The sequence below is a fragment of the Schistocerca gregaria genome, chromosome 1 (genome assembly GCF_023897955.1).
Source record: "Schistocerca gregaria isolate iqSchGreg1 chromosome 1, iqSchGreg1.2, whole genome shotgun sequence".
In the NCBI taxonomy this organism is placed as follows: Eukaryota; Metazoa; Arthropoda; class Insecta; order Orthoptera; family Acrididae; genus Schistocerca; species Schistocerca gregaria.
This window is the reverse complement of record NC_064920.1, coordinates 758,440,964-758,464,326: the sequence shown is the minus strand read 5'-3', so window position 1 is coordinate 758,464,326 and position 23,363 is coordinate 758,440,964. Positions and strand designations below refer to the sequence as shown.

At 39.5% G+C, this 23,363-nt stretch overlaps 1 protein-coding gene across 3 annotated transcripts in view; it reads left to right on the top strand.

Moving 5' to 3' along the window:
- The window catches only part of LOC126267922 (longitudinals lacking protein, isoforms H/M/V-like), a 136,790-nt gene that overhangs the window by 6,970 nt on the left and 106,457 nt on the right, over positions 1–23,363 (top strand). For all 3 annotated transcript variants that reach the window (XM_049973243.1, XM_049973235.1, XM_049973252.1), the window contains exon 2: positions 10,860–11,159. In XM_049973243.1, coding sequence (XP_049829200.1) covers positions 11,004–11,159 — 156 coding nt within the window. In that variant the 5' untranslated portion in view covers positions 10,860–11,003. The remainder of the gene's footprint in view (positions 1–10,859; positions 11,160–23,363) is intronic.

Below are 23,363 nucleotides of genomic sequence, written 5' to 3'. Positions count from 1 at the left end.
ATTAGTAAATAATGCGATACTGTGCCAAAAGACCTGTGGCATCGTTAATATGGTGGAGATAGGTTACTCAGGAAAGACCAATGCCTTGAAACATCACAAATTTGAAAATAATTTCATTATTTTAATTATGGGCTACACAAGGTATTAAAAAAAAAATGTTGTCATAGTTTCGTTGGTTTCACAGTCTCTCAACCAAACTGTCACTTCAACCTAACTCAGACCCTAGGCTACACCACAGATTAGTCTGTTGCCACATCACTAAGAAAGAGTGGAAATCAGAATGGCAGTACTGGATCCTTTAGTGTAATTGCAATCTGTAGTATACCTAAATGTGTCTAGTATACAACATAACCTAAGCAACTACTCAAAATAATAAAATCACATATTATTAAAGAACACAAACAACATATGAAAATATCGCTGATGCCAGATACGAAACACATGATGTCACTGTCCAAAGAATACAGCAGTGATTCGCGTTGTCTAGAAGACCTGCCATGTCATTAATGGGATGTATTGTATTTATTATATAATTGCCAAGAGAGCAGATTAATTAACCATGTAGCAGTTGTGTGCGTCCTCATGGTAGCAAAGTTAAAATGAGGTAATACCACCTTTCATCCATGTAGGATACTGCCCCTTAACCCATGGCTTTCCCATCTGCCCTTTAGCATGTAATGGCTGTGGTGTGACTACAACTGTTAACAATATGTTAATGGGATGCAGTGTGTTTGCTGACAAGATAGTATCAGGAGGGGTAAGAGTTACAGGTTCCCCCTCTCCTACACACATTTTTTTTCCTGTTGTATATGCTATATGTATGAAGCCAGGACCAAAATAATTGTCACAATCTGTCTTTTATTGTCTCCATTTACCTTGCACCTTGTGGTTTTACTTTGTTGTAATGAAAACTGAATTTTGTACATAGCAAACATCAATACAAGGATAACCTACAGATAAATCTCTTCAGTCTTCATTTAGTATTCATATGTGTTAGCTTCACCAAGTGTCAAACCAAGTTGTCACCTTCCGACCTAATTGAGACCTCAGACAGCGCTACAGATCAGTCTAGTTGCCACTATCGCAAGGGACGCTATCTCGCTATAACTTTCACAAAGGTATGGGATCTGTTTAGGACAATGTTAAACACCACTTCTCTTTTTACAAGGAAACTAATCTTATATTAATATGTGGAAAAGTGAAAGTAATGCCTTTTAAAACAAATTTTAACCACTTGATCTTCAGAGGATACTTTAAATACATTTATCTAAGTTTTATTTAAGTTTAATCTGGTTTTGTAATATTTATACTTCAGTCCATAATCTTTAATATTTTACTTTGTTGTTGTATTATCATTAATTTTTTGGACGAGTATAATGTTGCCTGGAAGAGCACTAATAAAATTTGGGGGAGGGGGGGGGGGGGTTAATACCAGCCAGTGAGATGTGTTGTTTCACACATTTGCATTCAAGATATTTGTGAGAAATTAATAGCGAAAAATGCCATTAGTCCAGGGATGATTTAATGTCAAGTAATCTAAGGGTCCACATCACTTCTTTTCTTGAAATTTGACGTGCAAGTTTGGTATTTGATCACGGTGGAGATTTATAAATTTTAATACTTTTTGAGTAGGGGTCTTTTAAGTGGAAGGAGTGCAGATGTTACTGCGACATTTTAAAAATTTTAACCATCTTCAAGGTGTTGTAATTCAATGGGTAGTTGTGATAATGCAAAAGAACATGGCAATGTAGTTGATTGATTTGCATTGTGCACATTATGTAAGCTTTGTCATTTCTCATACTATTTCTTTGGCACACATAAGTTGTCAGTAACATTTGTCTTGACAAAAATTCTCCCATGTTGAAAATCACTTGATCTCTTATCGCATTTGGTTTAGAAACCTCTCCTTTTGTGATCTTATATCCTCTTAGATTATTTATAAAACCTGTAAGTTTTGTCACTTTTCGGTTCATAGTTTTTGAGAGAGACAGGTGTGAGGATTATGCCAGAGTGAGTGATGTTTTGGACCTTGGTATCTTGGAAGAGGTGTGTGATCTATTTGTGAGAGCATCTTTTTCTCTACAGATATCAAATTTCTTCAGGTGTGTTTTCCCTGGAGTATTCCTATTCAGCTCACTCTTTTGTCCATGTTTGCTCACAAATAAATTTGCTTTTGAACAGGTTCTGCCTTGAGGGTGCACACTTTTTCCCTTCTTTTTACAGAGACATATTTTGCTGAAGTCAATTTTTTACCACATGCTGTGATTTTTGTGGTTCATGTGGCAACAAGACTGAAAATAACAAACCATTTCATGATGCTCTGTAATTTCAGCAAGACATGTCCAGGAAAAAAAAAAGATGTAAGTTTTGCTCAAGGTGGAAGTATCCAAAAGCAAATTTGGCCTGTGGAAATTTGTAACAAATTTATTGCTGTTTTGGCTTTGCTTTCATCTGATGAATATGTGCATCATTTAAAAGGACTACACACTTTTCATGGATTTGAGAGCTTCCAATGCTGAATCAATGTGAGATTTTAACAGTAAGAAATGTACGTAAATCACTTTACTAATCTGTACAAGGGCACTGATTCTGAAGAAACTGTGGTGTACAAGCAGTGCAACTACCAAGTCATGTATCGTCGCAAGTAAGTGACTGCCAGTCAATTATTTTGTTATAAAGATAGCATCAAAAATCTTCTGACTATTCACACCTTTGTTTCGAAAAATCTCAACACTGAAGCAAATCCTTGAGTCAGACATTGTGTCCAAGGTGGTGTCCAATGTTTTTGGTGGGAAAAGTGGAGCTACTGCACGTCTCATTGTTTATTTTGTTAAGACTGATTAAGACTGAGCAAAGGCAATGTAAAAGTTTGTGCATAATTAGTTACAGCCAGACATGATACAGTTGTTACTTTAAAGAATCCTATATTTTCTCTGTGCTCTAAAGTATTGATTTGCATGAGAAACTTGATGGGGCGATTGTAAACCTTCAGGAGAAGAAACTAAAAGGAAGTTTGAAATTCTGCAGCAGTGCTATCAATAAATCACTTTTGTTACTTTGTTACTTTTTTCTTTTGCTTACTTTTTCTTGTTAGAAGTCACTCTTACTATGTTCTGAGGTGAAAGCAGCTTTAGGCATGTCGCCTGGGAGTGCTGAGGTTGAAATGGGATTTTTTCTGTGTAAAAAGATGTCTTACAGAGAACTGCACATCACACTCAGAAAAAAACTGCCAATGTTATGACAGTAAAAAGTAAAATGAAATTGTATGACAACCCAGAAAAAGTACTTACCAAGAGCTGCTTTCTTTGGTGCAGTGTGCATACAAAAAATACCGGCTCTACCTAGGAGGAGGAGGAGGAGGAGGAGGAAGAAAAGCGAAAACAAAAATATGAAGAGGAAAAAAATAACAGCTCAGGAGGAAGACAAGCAACAAAAACTTGCTGTGGAGAAAAAGATGATTTTGTCATGTAGAAAAATATTTAAACAAAAACAACAGCAAGAAGAGGAATAACTTATAGCACTGACCTCTGAAGCTAATCAAAGACTCACAGAAGAAAGGTTTTCAGGAATTGCTATTCCTCTTGGTGAAATAAAGATAAAATAAGTATGAAGCATGTTTTTGACAGATGTTAGTGTAAAGGTTAAAGAAATTACTTCTTATTTGTAAACAGTCAATTATGATCTTAATTGGTCATTTTAATATGAGAGATTTCCCCCTTTAAATCAGTAATATTTTTTTGAAATGCACATTTTCACATCTAATAACTGTTGGCAACCCTGTTAGGAGAAAAATGTTTCAAATAGTAGTTAATGAAAGTGTAGATTAGGGCATTCCTTCTATGATAAAAGATTCAAAAATAACTCACCCTGAGAGCAAATTTGTTTTTGGGCAACTTCACTCTCTCTCTCTCTCTCTCTCTCTCTCTCTCTCTCTCTCTCTCTCTCTCTCTCTCTCTCTCTCAGCACAAAATTGATAACAGTTTTATAGGTAAACTACCAAGCATTATGGACCATCTTAATCTCCTTTTGTTCTCACTTCAGGTGAGTCTTCTCATCCTGAGGTCTGAGTGACCTGCCTCCCCTACTTTCTAATGTTTCCCAAATTATCCCTTTTTCTGTAGTGAGGAAGAAAGTAGTAGTCTCAGAAGGTAGGACAGTTTTGTGTACTTCTGTATGTGTCTATAACACTGCTGGAATGTAGCCTCCAGAAAGTAAGTACTGGCCATTCTGTCTCTTTGTAATTTTGCACTGATGTCTGTGCTGCCAGTGTCTTTGAATTTAACTGATTGTACTAGGTAAGGGCTCCACATGCTGGAGCAGAGAACTAGTCACATTAGTGTCTTGCGATTCCTTTACAACTACACTTAATCTTGCATTTGCCTTATCTAACTATGATTTCACACATTCATCCCATTTTGTATCATTTCTTTGTACCACACTGAAATATTTAAAAGTTACATGCTGCATATTTTCGACACTAATATTGTAATATGTTAAAATTGATTTCTTTCTCTTTCGTAAATGTAATGTCTTGGATTTAAGCACATGTAAAGAGAGTTAAGATTCTTTGCACTAAATGGAAATTTTGTCAAACTCTTTCTGCCTGTGTAGCTGTTGACGGGATGTTAAATCCTAATCTTCCTTCCTTTCCTTCTTTCTGCATGTCCAATGTCAATTTCCTGCTGTAATTTTCATTGTAAACATGCCTTTATTCTTACAGCATGTGGATAGCTGTCATTATGTAATAAATCTCATTGTAGTGGTGTCGGTGTTAATCTACCAGTAGGAGAAAAATATTAAGTACAATGATGGAAAAAGCAGGGTTTGTTACCTGAATCCTCCTACTATACAACGTTAATTCTGTCTGAAGAAGGCAAAGTAGTTTGTCACTTTGACATCAGTCATTCTACATCCCCTCTTCCATTTAGTGACTACATGACCTTTTCTCATAGATTCTGTATAAAATTGATTTCATGACCATATTTTCCAAGTAAATGGATAATAGTTAGAGATCAGGATTATTATGCCAGCTGTATTAATTCTAAATGTAGTGCCAAAAGTAACTTTGACATTGAAAATTGCTTTAAGATCTTATATGTTCATCTGCCAAATCTCAGTTGCTAGTGACAATGTACTAATCATTTCTTGTGTTATGTACATGAGCAACTGAATAAATGCAATTGAAGGAGGAAAGGTAACAACTCGTAGAGTAGTTGAAGTACTGAATCATCAGTAGGCACATAAAAATGCTGAGATCATTTCTAGCTTTAGGACAAATTATTCTATAGAACTGTAGAGTACACACACATCTGCACACCTATATTGTCCCAGCTGACTACACTGCTGGAACTGCAGCTTGACTGCTGCCATACGCAGGAGGAGTTGGAAGCTGTACACAGTGGTATGGCTGGGGGATTAAAATAATGGAAGAGGGCTAAAGGAGATGGTGTGAATGCAAGATGAAATGCAAAGCAAAGTTGTATGCACTAGTGGCTGTTAGATCCGGAAGGGCAGGATCATCTGCCTAATTGGAAATGTTTTTTCCTGTCTGCCACACCCAGACGCACACACCCTATGTGAAATATGAGAGCTGTGTGTGTTAGTGCATATGATGTAATGGTGTGTGTGTGTGTGTGTGTGTGTGTGTGTGTGTGTGAGAGAGAGAGAGAGAGAGAGAGAGAGAGAGAGAGAGAGAGGGGGGGGGGGGAGAGGGAGAGAGAGAGAGGAGGGGGGACCAGTGTTGGCGCATAGCCTACTCCTCTTGGAAGATCACCAAGGGCCTGCTAAGCTTAACATGCCCATCTGGTGGACATACCACCACCACCACCACCACCACCAGTGTTGGATGCCCTCACTTCATGAGACACTGCAGAAAGGTTCAGGATGTAGAAACAAAGAGTGGTGATCAGGAACTTAATGACACCACTCCTCTGCCCCTTCTGCTGAAAAGGCAAAGAGAAAATTGTCAACAGCATGTGGGATATCCATTAGGTCACCTATCCAAAGTATTGGCAGTGTCCGACAATGCTTAACTCAGTCATCTGACAGGAACCAATGTAGCCACCTTGGATGGCCATTGACATTGCAAGCTAAACTTGAGTTTGCTCAGGTCATAGGACAGAAATGGCGTTAGATGCAGGACAGGCTGATGAAGATTAAGACCAGGAGGATTATGGGATCCAAAAACGTGTTACAGGGGCAGTGCCCATCTGGTGTTGGAGGGAAGGATCTAGATGGCATGGTTGTGAAGCAGCCATTGAAATTGAGCATGTTGTGCTTAGCAGTATATACAATCATTGGACATTCAATTCCACTGTTGGCCACAATTTTGTGGTAACCATTTATTTAGGCACAACAGCTATGCTATGACCACTCTCAAAGGTGACCCTACCTCATTTAAGACAGGGTAAGCATGGAAGTGGGTTGGAGGAGGATGTACCGGGTGGATTGATATGGACAGATATTTGGATGTCACCATCACAGAAATATAGGTCAGCATCCAGGAAAGTGGCACAAGGGCTTAGGGGGACCAAGTGAAGTGGTAGGAGCGACTCTAAAGGCATGGTGAATAGTTTCATGGTCCATGGTCTAGATATGAATATTTCTTTCGTGGATTAGAACCAGACAAGGGCTGGGGAACTTGGGTGGCTATGGTTGCCTCCAGATGGTCCATAACAAGTTGTCTTATGATGATGTTTTTTTTGTGCTCATGGCCATGCTATCGGTTTGTTTGTATTGTTTGTACTTCTTCTCTTCAAATGTGAAATGGTTAATGTGTATGAATGTAGTGTGTCAGGTATACAAAGAATGAATTTGTCGATTTGGAGTGGGTAGCACACTGGGATGGGTAGTGTTAGGTAATAACAAGCACATGGGGATTGTTGATGTGTAAGCAGATGGTGTCACTAGTTAAGCCTAGGATTCCATTCATCGACCAAGGATTTCTCATTGCCATATAAATGCAAATTACATTTTGTCAGATACTTCTCACTTAATTTATTGGGACATATTAAACGTTAATTCGTTTTTGCTGTGTTCACCTTGTGTTCCTGCTGTTATCCTGGAGAAGTCATTCTTCTGCCAAAAACACTGTTGACACTGTTAAAGTGAAGTACATTTGTGTGAAATGCAGTATTCTTCAGCAGGACTGGCATGATTAAATTGTAAATCAGAAGTCATTAACCTCTTTTCATAATTTTCCTTCTGTTAGTTAGGTTTATTAAATTTAATTTTGGGGCACATATAAAATGAATGTAAATGTGCATGAAGTTGACATATTATATACTCATACGATTTACGATCTTTCACATAGAATAACATGGCTGTTCTTGAACAAAATGCAATAGGCAGAGACTTCCAACTCTTCCCTCATCTTCAGTATCCCACAAATATAGTAGGTCAGCTGTGGTTGTTACAGTTCTTGCTCTAGGGAATTAGCCGACTACAGAGGGGCAGAGCAAGTGGCAACAACCAGAGCGTGCAAAGTTTAAAAGCTGGGCTTCCAGAAGGTTGTAACTGCACACTGTCAGAATTGTGCAGCAATTTTCACGTGGGGTTGATTGCTGCCCCGATATTGTGCAAGTGTTCTTTTTTCACCTTAAAATACATGTTTCAGTTGTTATTTCCTTGTCAGTATAGTACACATACCATACACAACCTTACCATCATATTGTTACAACCTGAAAACACCATAAACCCATCCTGCTTGAAATATGTCTTAATTAGGGTGAAAAGCATCTGGCAAACTGTAGGTTTTGAGTTATTCAGTTGTACTTAAACATAACCAAAAAATCACTAATTCAGTGTGTCTCACGAGAAATGGTCATTGTTCAGGGAATGATTATTCAAAGTAAAAAAGGCAAGGAAACATGATGTAAAATGTACACGTTAAGAACAATGAGCAGATATTTTGCTGTAGCAGAAATGAGCAAGCACTTATGGGTCTTGAGGTATGCATTTCAGAGCTTGTGTTCACTGGGATCCTCCCCCCCCCCCCCCCCCCCTTCTGTCCCTCCTCCCCATTCAGGCCACCACCTTTTTATACGGGGCGTTCAAAAAGAAAGCCAGAGGCATAATTACAGAAACCAGTATCTTTATGTTAGAAGTATTGACCCTGACTGTTGAGACACTTTTCCCATGTGACACAGGGTGGTCTATGGCTGGCTCTAAAAATTCCTGGGGCTGCGATGATATTAACCCGTTCCGCACGTACAGCTGGACATCGTCGTCCGAGGGGAATCTTTTGCCCCCTCAGAGCCTTTTTAAGGTGACCAAAAATGGCATAATCACATAATCACAGGGAGAGAGATCTGGACTGCATGAAGGGTGGCAGAGAACCTGCCATTTGAATTTCTGAATGATGCTGCAACCATGTTGGCTGTATGAGGCTTTGCATTGTCGTGGAGCAGAAGGACCCCGCGCGGGTGAGATTGCCTGCTCATTTTGGTTTGATCACTTGGCGAAGGGTGGTCAAGGTTTTGCGAGTAATGCTGGGCATTCACTGTTGTCTCATGCTGCAGAAAGTGAATTAGAAGGGGGCCATCTTGGTTCTCTAAAAAAGGCTCCAAGGGGCAAATGATTCATGCAGATGGCAACGTCCAGCTGTATCTGCAGAACTCGTTAACACTGCAGTGATGCCATGATTTCTGTTCACAACAAGTTGGAAAGACACTAAACACTCACTTAAACACGGCACTAAAAAGTAGGCACAAAAATGACATACCACAGTCGAGAGCAGGTGGGGGGAAACTGGACAGATGATGGGAAAATAAAAAGGGGGGGGGGGAAGAAGAGGAAAAGCGAAGGGGGGAGGGGGGAAAGGAGCCAGTGGAGGATGAGGACCTATAAGAGGGGTGGGACTGGCATAACAGAGGATGGGACAGATTAAGGATTTGTAGGTGTGGAGGATGGTAGAGGCGTGCAACCCCCATGTCCGGCCAGAGAGGAGTTTGAGGAGTCGGAGGCGGATGTGGGCTTTGGATTGGATGGAGCGGAGATGAGGGATCAAGGTGAGGTGATGGTCAATGGTGAGGCCAAGGTAGGTGAGTGTGGGGGTGAGGCGGACAGGACGAGCACAGACGGTAAGGGAGAAATTCAGGAGCTGGAAGCAGCAAGTGGTACGACCTACGATGATTGCCTGGGTCTTGGAAGGATTGATTTTCAGGAGCCACTGGTTACACCACGTGGCAATAAGGTCAAGGTGATTCTGGACCACAACTAGATTCTGCCGTCGAATATATGTAGTGCTACACAGGCTTGCTGCACAAAGATAAATACTGGCGCCAAAACCTCTGCGTCAGTAAATAATTTAAAAGAAAAGGTAGAAGAATGTAAACATTATGCCATGTGTTCTTTTGTGTTTGCTGCCATCTCATTTAAAACAGGAATGCCTAATAAATTATGAAACTAGAGTGTGACAACAGCAAACGTGGAAGAATATACATATCATGTTGTGCTGAATAGTGATAGTCAGAAATGAACTACGGCAACTGACTAGATTTTTAAATCTAAGATGACTCTAATTTCTGTGCAGAATGTAATGTAATAAAGAGGCATCTGCAAAGATTTTCAAACGGAGAAAGTTTCACTAAACTCTCGTTCAGAACATCTTCTATCATATGCAGTCTATTACTTGATTCTTATTGATCATTATCAAAGAAAGCAGCAGTGTAAGTAACAACAAATAGCAGTCTCTTGCCATTGTTTTGCTCATGAGACAATTCCTCTCTTTTTTTTTTTTTTTTTTTTATTGTAAGCCGCAGTAGCGCGAACATAAGCAAGTCATGCCGCGAGCGGCGACAGGTCGTAAACACTCATTATCAGAATGTGACAAACAATGTGTGACACAGTACAATAATGCATTTTCAGCTTAGAGTGACGTAAACACCTATAACAAATAGAACGGCATTTATCAGATCAAAGCAAAATAAGCAATCCATTCAAACCAGACCAAGCACGTGAAAAAGGAAGGGTACCCGTATAAATATGGTCGGATTGCCTGACACATAGCAATGGCTACTTGGTAAAGTTTAACTGCTAACCTTACAACTCGAACCAAACTACTGTAGCTGTATCTTCATCCAATTGACCTAAATTGTGTCTCATGTTACAATGGAGCAACTTTGTTTTGATTTGGAGGTGCGGTCTGAAACTTCCCTCTCCCCTTGAATTTCGAGTCTCAAATTTCAGGTTCGGCTTAGATTCAGGAATTTTTTTTTTTTTTTTCCTTGATTTCGAGTCTCATTTTTCAGGTGCAGCTTAGAGTCTAGTAAATACGTTATGTATTAGATGGTCAAATGTTGCTTGGTAATTATATTTTTGTGAGATGTTGTCAGAATTTGTTTGTTTTAGCAGCTTACACTATCATTTTATTTTGCCACGGATAAATTTTTGAGTGTTTAGTAATATTTCTATTCTTTCTTGAATTGTGAAGGAGGTTATAGAATGTGATACACTAATATTCTGTAACACACAGTGGACTAAACAGACATAACCACTCATTGTGTAGTGAAAGCGTTGCAAGATATAGGCCCATAAACTGAAACATGGTAACTCAGTTTATGAACATTTATTTTTCACCCCCTCCTCCCTCCAATTTTATGTATGTAGAAATGTTTACCCACATAGCTGAGGGCCATATACCACAGATGATTATTTTTCTCAGTATCGTTCAGGCCAGGATCCATAATGGCATGGTGGGTGATATTTAGTTAGTTTTCAGTGTGTGTGTGTGTGTGTGTGTGTGTGTGTGTGTGTGTGAGAGAGAGAGAGAGAGAGAGAGAGAGAGATTAGTTAGTCATTAATATTTTGACTGCTACTAATTTTTGTGAAAAATTCTTTCTTTACTTTTTCATGAATAGAAGAACTTCAAGAAACTCATGAATATCCAAGAAAGACACTGAATCAGGAGGAAGGCCCAGTTGGATACAAATTGGCTGACTGCTCACATTATTAAGCAGTGAAAGAATTTCAGATAAGGAGGCAACAAGAACTTTTAAAGTAAAATGAATACACATCAGAGAATGCTGCCACAGCAGTATTGTTTGAGGTGGAAGTACCACCACAACAATCTGCAAGTCATGTTCAGCCAACTGCTAGAGCGTGAAAGTTTTTGCGATGTGACCCTTGCATGTGAGGGCCGAACTTTGCGTGCTCACAAGGTTTGTATGAAGTTTCTAAAAGATTTCTGGCAAGACTATGAAGAGTTAGTTCTTGGTTTTGGATGTAGCGTGTTGTGTGCAATTTTTTCTCATATACATTATTGTAGCTTATCTTTTTATACATTATTGTAGCTTATCTTTTTCAAACAGATTAAATGATTAAATGTCACAGACTCAGGACACATTTATTTAATAGTGAGTACATTTCTAATTATGATTGAGTATACACACAACTGTAATTTTTCGTGTTATCTTTTTGAATATTGTTAGCTGTTGTAAAGTACCAGTAAGTTCCAGTTTGAATTTCTAAATTCAAAATGCAAAACTGAGGTAAATGTTTATTTTCTTCCCCTGTCCTTTATTTTACTTAATTTATTGTTTTGACTAGTAGAAATTAATGGGTGTATTTTGGAACTCGTTTTGTATAATTAATCTGGTTTTTTACTTATGTGATAATCTTGGCAGTCCTAATATTTTCCCCTGAAATGGATTATCAGCAGTGAATTTCTCTTATCACTGCATTAACTAAGAAGGCCTATTTTGCCATCCATCAAATATTAGGTTGGTGCATAAGTTTGTAGCGTTTTTGTTTTGCATATTGGAATTCCAGTTGCTGTGGATTTATTTATCGATTGTCAATTTTTATTTGTAGTTCACTGTTGTTATTTGGGTGTACATATTGTCATTGGGAGATATTGATTGGAGTGCCAAGCGGAGAAATCGGAACCTTTCGGGCATGTTGTTCTGCGTGAGTTCAGTAGAGGGCTGACAGCAGTGGAGGCAGCCACAAATATTTGCACCATGTACGGTGATAATGCCATTGGACAAAGCACAGCAAGAAAAGTTTTTCCTTGTATTAAGGATTGTTCCAATGCTACGATCCATGAAGCATGGCAGTCCATGCATGTCGAGGCATGGACGGAGATTGCATAGGTGATGGTTCAAAATGAGAGCTGTGGTATGAGTATGTGCGTTGCTTGAAGAAAGTGTATATCCTGCAAATCGTGTTTCTCGCTTGCTTATGCAGAATTTATCACTTTTCACCACAATCATCGATGACAGCTCGCAACAAATGGAATCGAAATTCACTAAACAACTCGCTATGATCATGTTTAATGCATAAATTAACTACGCCATTCACAGCAGAGTTCTCAGAACCCTACTGAAAGCTCTTAGGTTGATGGTGAATGTGTGACATAGGTGCGTAGAACATGCCTAAACTCGACTCCCATCATTTGTGACACAACTATAGTGACTGTCCACTTTCAGAAAGACATTCAGGAATTGATGAAAATTGTTTAAATGTCTCAATCCACAAAGATCCACGTCAGTGTACGTGATAACTGGCAGATTTGATGAACTGTGCTCATTCCAAGGACATATTACATTTGTGTGCCATGGGGAAGGTTCAAAAAATCAGGTGAATGGGTACCTCTTGCTCTGAGCCAGAATCACAATTAGTGGGTGGCCATCTCTGCTTGCTCCTCATCAATTGGCTCACGAGCAACACTGACTTTCATGGATTGTTACTGATGACAAGAAGTGATATCTTTCTGTTAACATAAGGAATAGAATGCAAAAGTTGAGCTCTAACAAAGCAGCAACTCCCTGTACAAAAATCTGTGCACATCCACAAAAGATAATGTTACACATCTGGTGGAACAGTGATGGTGTACTCCGAATTCCTGAGGTGTGACCATCACTGCTGACATTTATTGTTAACAGATGCAGACACAATCCAAGAACAATGACCAGGAAGATTGAGTGAAATGATGCTACTCCTCAATAATGCCTGCTCACATTTTGTTAGGACTGACATTTATTCATCGTATGGCATACACCGCTTACCTTGTAGATTTTATGTAAAGTTGAATTACAAATTAATGTTCAGACATAGAATATAATCACTAGCTTCATCTGTTGCAGCTAGGAAGTTGATGAAGGTTCTCTTCTCTTGTAAGCTTGGGCTGGACATTCTTATACAAGGGTTGGAACTTACCAAACAAAAGCGCTGGCAGGTCGATAGACACACAAACATACATCCAAAATTCAAGTGCGCGCACACACACACACACACACACACACACACACACACACACACACACACACACACACACACACACACATATCCATCCGCACATACACAGACACAAGCAGAAAAAATGTCTGCTTGTGTCTGTATGTGCGGATGGATGTGTGTGTGTGTGCTAGTGTATACCTGTCCTTTTTTCCCCCTAAGGGAAGTCTTTCTGCTCCTGGGATTGGAATGACTCCTTACCCTCTCCCTTAAAACCCACATCCTTTCGTCTTTCCCTCTTTCCTGATGAAGCAACCGTTGGTTGCGAAAGCTTGAATTTTGGATGTATGTTTGTGTTTGTTTGTGTGTGTGTCTGTCGACTTGCCAGCACTTTCGTTTGGTAAGTCACATCATCTTTGTGTGTGTGTATATACCAATTTGAAAACTATTATGAAATAAACGTTATACAAATGGTTCAATCACAGTGATCCTATACAGTGTGGGCATCCCAGAAGTGAAGAGCAGGAGGCATAGTTTCAAGATAAATCTTATAAATCCAGTGTTTGTATTACCCTTAATGGTACTGTCCAAGAAGTACATGTTTGCAATCATTCATTCATGTCATGACAAGAAATAGAGGACAAGGTAGATCATTTACATAAGGAACTTAAATCTGGAGACCAGTCTCTGCGAGACAGCCAAGGAAGACATAGAACCCTCCAACAGTCTTTAACAGATGTAACAGTAAATAATAAGACAGATTAGTTCATTTAAAGGTCACAAGAGCCACTACAGTTTGACAGTGACAGAACAATATCTACCTATCTGAGTCCTTGGGTATATATATAATCGTATGAAACATACCACATTGCGATCAGTTCAAATTTCAATATAAGTTTTAGATATCCATGGTCTGATCTTATGGTCTCTATGATGAATATCTAGTCAGGAGGAAAGTTTGGAGAAGGAACAATCATCATCATCTACTGAAAGGAAATGCAGCCTCATTCTGAACATTGATGCAATGGAACAGCCTGGAATTGCATCTTCGAAAACAAAAAGTGTTTTATGACGTGAAGAAAAAGCAAAGAAAAAATGTCAACAGTCCATCTATAGTTGTAGTAACTGTGGGCTACAGTAAAAATTTCCCTTGGCCAAATACAAAAAGCAAATCAAATTCATTATATGACAGTTGTCTTAATTTATTTTTAATGTTTACGTTTTGGGAATGGGATAGTTGTTATTACGGATCCATACCTCAATCAGTAAAAATGAAACCCTTGTACAATCACCTTGTTGTCCTGTCTGTCTTTTCAGCTGTTTAAAAACATTTTTCTCGGGAACAAGTCGGAGCCTATTAAGTTGAAATTTGTGTCACATACTCAGGTGTATCTCCCCCCTCCCCCCCCTCCCCCCCATCAAAAATGAGATTGACAGGAATTGCAAACTGATTAAGTAGGGATGGCTAGAAGACAAATGTAAGGATGTAGAGGCATACATCACTAGGAGTAAGATAGATTCTGCCTACAGGAAAATTAGAGAGACCTTTGGAGAAAAGAGAACCAAGTGTATGAATATCAAGAGCTCAGATGGAAACCCAGTTCTAAGCAAAGAAGGGAAAGCAGAAAGGTGGAAGGAGTATAGAGGGGGTCTATTCAAGAGTGATATACTTCTGGTCAATATTGTGGAAATGCAAGAGGATGTAGAAGAAGATGAAATGGGAGACAAGATACTGCATGAATAGTATGACAGTTTTGGATTCCTTAATGATTTTGGAACACGTGTGGCAATACTGACCCTACGACTTATCTTAGAAAATAGATTAAGTAAAGGCAAACCTACCCTTGTAGCATTTGTATACTTAGAGAAAGCTTTTGACAATGTTGATTGGAATACCCTCTTTCAAATTCTGAAGGTGGCAGGGATAAAATACAGGGAGCAAAAGGCTATTTACAATTTGTACAGAAACCAAATAGCAGTTACAAGAGTCGAGGGACATGAAAGGGAAGCAGTGGTTGGGAAGGGAGTGAGACAGGGCTGTAGCCTCTCCCCGATGTTATTCAGTCTGTATATTGAGCAAGCAGTAAAGGAAACAAAAGAAAAATTTGGAGTAGGTATTAAAATCCATGGAGAAGAAATAAAAACTTTGAGGTTCGCCGATAACATTGTAATTCTGTCAGAGACAGCAAAGGACGTGGAAGAGCAGTTGAATGGAATGGACAGTGTCTTGAAAGGAGGATATAAGATGAACATCAACAAAAGCAAAACAAGGATAATGGAATGTAGTCGAATTAAATCAGTTGCTGCTGAGGGAATTAGATTAGGAAATGAGACACTTGAAGTAGTAAAGGAGTTTTGCTATTTGGGGAGCAAAATAACTGATGATGTTCGAAGTAGAGAGGATATACACTCCTGGAAATTGAAATAAGAACACCGTGAATTCATTGTCCCAGGAAGGGGAAACTTTATTGACACATTCCTGGGGTCAGATACATCACATGATCACACTCACAGAACCACAGGAACATAGACACAGGCAACAGAGCATGCACAATGTCGGCATTAGTACAGTGTATATCCACCTTTCGCAGTAATGCAGGCTGCTATTCTCCCATGGAGACAATCGTAGAGCTGCTGGATGTAGTCCTGTGGAACGGCTTGGCATGCCATTTCCACCTGGCACCTCAGTTGGACCAGCGTTCGTGCTGGACGTGCAGACCACGTGAGACGACGCTTCATCCAGTCCCAAACATGCTCAATGGGGAACAGATCCGAAGATCTTGCTGGCCAGGGCAGTTGACTTACACCTTCTAGAGCACGTTGGGTGGCACGGGATACATGCGGACGTGCATTATCCTGTTGCAATAGCAAGTTCCCTTGCCGGTCTAGGAATGGTAGAACGATGGCTTCGATGACCTTTTGGATGTACCGTGCACTATTCAGTGTCCTCTCGACGATCACCAGAGGTGTACGGCCAGTGTAGGAGATCGCTCCCCACACCATGATGAAGGGTGTTGGCAATGTGGGCCTCGGTCGTATGCAGTCCTGATTGTGGCGCTCACCTGCACGGCGCCAAACACGCATACGACCATCATTGGCACCAAGGCAGAAGCGACTCTCATCGCTGAAGACGACACATCTCCATTCGTCCCTCCATTCACGCCTGTCGCGACACCACTGGAGGCGGGCTGCACGATGTTGGGGCGTGAGCGGAAGACGGCCTAACGGTGTGCGGGACCGTAGCCCAGCTTCATGGAGACGGTTGCAAATGGTCCTCGCCGATACCCCAGGAGCAAGTGTCCCTAATTTGCTGGGAAGTGGCTGTGCGGTCACCTACGGCACTGCGTAGGATCCTCCGGTCTTGGCGTGCATCCGTGCGTCGCTGCGGTCCGGTCCCAGGTCGACGGGCACGTGCACCTTCTGCCGACCACTGGCGACAACATCGACGTACTGTGGAGACCTCACGCCCCACGTGTTGAGCAATTCGGCGGTACGTCCACCCGGCCTCCCGCATGCCCACTATACACCCTCGCTCAGTCCGTCAACTGCACATACGGTTCACGTCCACGCTGTCGCGGCATGCTACCAGTGTTAAAGACTGCGATGGAGCTCCGTATGCCACGGCAAACTGGCTGACACTGACGACGGCGGTGCACAAATGCTGCGCAGCTAGCGCCATTCGACGGCCAACACCACGGTTCCTGGTGTGTCGCTGTGCCGTGCGTGTGATCATTGCTTGTACAGCCCTCTCACAGTGTCCGGAGCAAGTATGGTGGGTCTGACACACCGGTGTCAATGTGTTCTTTTTTCCATTTCCAGGAGTGTAAAATGTAGACTGGCAATGACAAGGAAAGTGTTTCTGAAGAAGAGAAATTTGTTAACAAGTGTAGATTTAAGTATCGGGAAGTCTTTCATGAAAGTATTTGTATGGAGTGTAACCATGTATGGACTTGACACTTGAAATTAGTTTTCTTGAATGTCTTCAAATTTCTGGAATCGATATATTGCCAGTATCAATGTCGGCATAACAGCAAAAAATTGTCGAAATCGTAGATTCGCAAAATGGATGAACTTTCTATATACATAATTAAGTGTGAAAGTCCTACTTGTACCTGACCAGTTTTCTTATTATCCAGACATCATCAGCCGAAAAGGAGCAGATGAAGTTACAGCATTCCTTCATCATTTTGTACACAATTTTTCAAATCTATATATCAGAAATCTAGAGATCGTTTGGAACTTCTGCAGAGGGCAAAACAAGAATGCCGCTGGGTTCAGATTCTTTCACCATCCAGCCAATACAGAAAAATGACTGGGCTTTGTTAAGATCACATTCCCCATAAGAGGTTATTCTTGCCTTGGCTGTGGTAGAAAGTACAGTGGAGCCACAGTATTTTGAGGTTCTGTGCAATACAAGATGGTATTATGAAAATTAAAATTTTAGATAAAACTAGAGTAAAAATATGTTTTCGTATGTTGTCCACAACATTTTATGCACTTTCGAAAGTGTTACATTTTGAACTTATTTTCCGTGTACAATACAGATAAAACTGTCCCACATAGTATTTTTGTCCCTAATGCACAGAAATAACTTTGGCCTCGACTGTTAATTCATTTCTATTACAGATGAACAGGTACCATTAGGTTTTGAGGAATGCGCTTGCTCTTTGTCCACCCTTCACTAATTGTGACTGCCTGACAGTCAGTTGTACGGTGCATACCATCCTTATTGTTACCCCTATTTTCTGCTCAGCGTCGTTAAAATACAGTACACTGAAGTAACACTACCGTATACATTTTACAGTTTTGACTGAACGTTGTTGTATGTACTGTAGTTGGTTGTTTAGATACATCTGTATTGTAGTGAGCCCTCTAACTGTGTGTTTCTTAATGTTTTAATTCATACATGACAGTGAGTGGTAGGATTAAGAGAAAATTTGTGCTGTTGAACGTGAAACTAGAGGCTTTGAAAACACTATAGAAAGGAGAAGCCAACAACCTTGCCACAGTGGTAACACCAGTTCCTGTCAGATCATGGAAGTTGAGTGCTGTCGGGCTGGGCTAGCACTCGGATGGGTGAAGGTCTGATTTGCTGATCGCTGTTAACGAGCGTGGTGAACTCAGCTCTTGTAAGGCAAATTGAGGAGGTACTTGATTGAAAAGTAGCTGCTCAGGTCACGAAAACTTAAAATGGTGGGAGGGCAGTGTGCAGATCACATTCTCCTCCATATTTGCATCAGTGACACCTGTAGGCTGAGGATGACACGACAATCGGTCAGTACTGTTAGGGTCTTCGGAGGTCTGTTCATGTGGAATTTAGTTTAGTTAGACAAAGGAGAAACATTAAAAAATCTTACTCCTGAGCATGGGGTCAGTGAAGTGACGGTTGGTGATTGGCGTAGAAAGAGAGGTGAGGCAAAATTGAGAAGTTTTAATCAAACAAGTGTTCTGTTTTTTAATTTGAATGGAAGTCAATGAAGAAATCTGAATATGAAGAAACGAGTCAAGCTGTTGATTTGATTTACTCAACAAAGACAAAAAGAAAATCAAGTTTCAGGGCCTATTCTGCAAGAAAAAGCTATATTTTTTTAGAAATAAGTTAAAGAAAGGTGAGGACAATTTTGATGCAAGTTCAGAATGGCTGGATAGGTGGAAGAAGCAACATAGTGTAAGGCAGCTTGATATTTTTGGTGAAAAAAATTCTGCAGAGTCTCAAACTATTACAGTTTAGTGAGAAATAAAAAAAATAGTACAAGGAGAAAATCTTACTCATCAGCTGTATAACTGTGATGAAGTGGTGCTATATTATGAAATCCTGCCATCTAAAACTCTAGCCTGACAAGAAGAAAAATCTGCCCCGGCCTACAGAAAATGTAAAGAGAAGTTAACAATTCGTGCTGCATCAAATGCAAGTGGAAACCAAAAACTGAAGCTACTGGTGATAGGGAAGTCTACTAATCCTAGAGTCTTTAAAATTTCACTGTTTTGGCACTAATTGTTTCATATGTCCACCAGAAATCTGCATGGATGGACAAATATTTTTAAGAAGTGGTTTTTTGAACATTTTGTTCAAGAGACCCAGAAATACCTAAAGAAAAAGTGCTTGCCTTCCAAAGCAATCTTAAAGCTTTGATAATGTTGGTTCATGCCATAGTGAGGAACAATTACAATAAGATGGCATTTGCACATTTTTCCTACCACTTAATATGATGAGTTTAATACAGCCTATGGATAAAGGCATTTTACAATGCTTGGGAAGAAGTGTCGTTGTTGTTTGCTTCACACACTTCCACAAACACAAGGTGAAGGGACCATCAAACATGCGATAAAAGATGTAGTTTACTGGATAGCCGATTCATAGTGGAGACACAAAGATGGCAGAACTGAGGAAAAGTTTGCTGGATGTGAAAATGCCAATGTAAATGATGCTTCAGAATAGAACAACAGTTTGAAGTGACAGGTCTTGCAGTTATCAAAATGGTTACTGAACTTTCTGAGGACAGTGGCAATGAGGAATTGCCTGAAGTAATTGTACCAGTGACCACTCACTCCGAGGGTTTGGCAGTGCTAGATGTGGCATTGCATTATATTGAGCAGCGTGTGGAAGCTACTATAACTGACACCATGCCTTGTAGATGGTGGCACAACACCGCTGCCAAAAAATGAGGTTCTCTTTTAAACCAGAGGACAATGGACAATTTCTTTAAACTATAACTTATATTTTTGCTACTGGATATGCTTTCCCATATATGTACATACAACACAGGTATGTACTACATTGTTTCTATTAATTTTTTTTGTTATTGTGCTCATTAAACACTTATTCATGATTTAACCATTGATTTGGTGATATTTTTGTATTATCTGTGTTTTTTGTAATTCGAGGTAATGTCAGCCTCAGTAAGCTCAAATTACTGGGTCTCTACAGTATTAGTATAATTGACCAATGTCAAATGCTGAAGGAGTTGTGTCAAGTTTTCTGGAATTTCTGCATGCACCCTTTGCCACCCGTTGTCATTGATGAGGAGCAGCAAAATGTAATCAAAGGATGGACTGCACATCTGGATAATACAGTATGCGAGGAGAAACTCCCTTACCAATCTAGGACAATAAGAGAACAGGCAGATTTTTCTTCTTGTCAGGCTAGAGTTTTAGATGGCAGGATTTCATAATATAGCACCACAGTGTAAGGAAGCACTGGTTTAGTTTAGAAGCAGCCTGTTACTAAGCTTCTTTACTGCTACCTGGGAGGAAAAGACAAGCTACTTACAAGCAGAGTTCAACCTCCCATCTGCTTGAAATGAACATACTATAGCTCCTTCATGACAGTAAATGTAAAAGTTTTTTCTGTTCCACAAAGTGAGTTTCTATTTTTTGAGGTCTGTAACTATTTGAATTTAGTTATCCTGGTTATTTTACTGACAATTTGAAAATATATACTGAAGAGTACAGAGATTTGCAGGACCAGAAAATATTTTGCTGTAGTGAAGTGCAAGTGTATTTAGATAGTCTGCTTCTTTAGTCCCACCCATTTAAAAAAGACAGAATAGTATTTCATAATGTATTCTTGGAAAATTACATTAATTTATTGTAATGAGAAATTTGAAAAAATTGAAAAAGTGGTTAGTGTTTGAAATCTAGTGCCTACTTGCAATATGTTATCGACTTGGCATATTTTTCCTATGTACAGGTTGCTTAACTAGATGTATATAATTTCAGCAGTATGATCACCTTAAACAGAAATAAAGAAAATAACATGATAAATTGAAATATTTTGAGCCTTGAAACTTTAAATTTTCTGCCCTGAAAAAGAATGATTTACAGATTTTTTTTTTCTCCTGGACTCATCATTTAGTATCAAGTGTCTTTCAAGCAACCTTCTTTGTAGGCCAAGTGTCATACCACTGAACCAAAGTCTGACCACCTGCTTCACCTACAACAAAGCCTATGTGATCATTCCATTTCAGCTTCTTCCAAATTGTTACACCCAGGTATTTGTTTGAGTTAACAGATCACAGTTGTGAATGATTATATTGTAGTTATGGGATACTAACTTTTTTCATTTTTTGAAGTGTGCATTTAATTACTTAGTGTTCGAAGCAAACTGCCAGTCTCTGCACTACTTTGAAATCGTATCAAAACTGGCTGAATATTCGTGGATCATTTTTCAGACTGTACTTCATTACAGATAACTGCATTATATGCAAAAATTTTGTTATTATTAATATTTTCTGCCAGGTCATTGTATACAACAAGAACAGGAAGCCTCTCAATACTTTTCCGTGGCACACACCTGAAATTATTTCTATGTTTTTTGATGCATTTGTGTCAAAGGTAATGTGCTTCATTCTCTGTAGCAAGAAATCCTTAAATCCAGATACAGATAACTGTACCTTCATTAATAAGTGTTGATCTGTCATTGAGTCAAATGCTTTTTGGAAACAAAGAAATACAGCATGTTCCTGATTACTTTGATCCAGTGCTTCCAGAACGTCATGTAAGAAAGCAGTGAGTTGGGTTTTGTATCATGAATATTATTAGAATACAAATTAAACTGGGGCATTACTCAGGTTTTTCTTTGTATAGGGACATTTCCCTACCTCCACCCCACCCCACCCTCTCATGATCAGTGTAATGTCTTACATTCCTCATCAATGCAGACAGTCGTACTGTAACTGCAATTGTGCCAGCAGGGTATATGTAGTTACGCCAGCCTAACATTTGGTTCCTGAAGAGACAAAGGAAACTTTTCAGTAGTTTTAGGAGAAATAATGTGGATGTTTGAGCTGATGTAACTATAATGGCCTTGCTATGTTGGTGCTTCAAACTGCTGAAAGCAAGTGGAAACTACATTCATTATATTCCCAGGGACACGTTCAGAGAATTTAGTAGGAGAAAAGGATAGGTATAAGTTACCTGTAAGTGAAGTGTAGTGGCAGGGAGAACAAAGTATTTAGTCAAGTAATTGCAGGGCTGTCAACACAAAATCGTATAAGGGTAATACAGGAGTTAGGATAATAATCAATAAGAAAGTAAGGTCACGAGTAAGATACTACAAACAGCTTAGTGAATCCAGTATTGTACCGAAGATAGGCACAAAGCCAACACACATCACATAAGTACACATCTACGTGCATATTTGCTGTACATATGATGTAGAGATTGAAGAGATGTATAATAAACAAAAGAATTACTCATAACTTTACGGAAAATGAAAATTTAACTGTGATGCAGATTGTAATTCAGTAGTCCAAAAAGAGTAAAAAGGAAAAATAGTATGAGATTGAGAGATTTATTGACACTAGATTGTTTCAAACAACTGGTGTACAGAACTTTAGTATGAAAGTAACTTTTACGTGATGTGTCACTGCTAAATAACGTACTCAACAAAACATGAACCAGACATAAATTACTGCTATAGTATAGTGTAGAAGATAGCTGAAAGGAAAAAAATATGCTGTTAGACAAACAGAAATGAAACCTTTATTCAAAATCTATAACTACACTGAAGTTATTGCAATTTATGATGGTTCCCTGAACATAGCAAAAAAAAAAGGGGGGGGGGCAGCACACCATTCTCAGTAGGGTGTGTGATCAACATGGATGGCAGTACATGCTGTGCAGTGTGCTTTCATGCTGACAACAAGGTTGGAAGCAGCTCTTGTGGTAAGGAATTCCATTTCTCCATGAGTGCAGTTGACAACTACTAGATGGTCATTAGTGCATGTGAATGTGCTGCAATACGTATGCTCAATGCATCTCACACGTGTTTTGTGGAGTTTAAGTTGGGGGAACAGACAGACCAGTCAGAATAATTGAGGGCTTAGAGGAATTTGTGGCAGGCTGCATCAAACAAGTCAGAAGACTGATGATGGGGGTGGGTAAATAAAGAGATTTTGAAAGCATCATTCAAAGTGCAAAACATTTTCAGATGCTGATTTGACCTGGCCATAGTATATTTTTTATCAGCTACAGATTAATATTGAAGGAACTGTACAAGGGTGGGAAAAAGGGAGGGGCTTGGATAAATAGACAGAACCAGAGTTTACTTAAAGTTTCAAATGGAACATTAGGCAACTATTGACAGAAACAGTGGATGAAATTCCAATAGGGGTATTTCATCCACAGTGGATGCAGTTGAACTCTGTGACTGTTCTTTTTAGGCGTAGAGTAATAACTGCTACCAG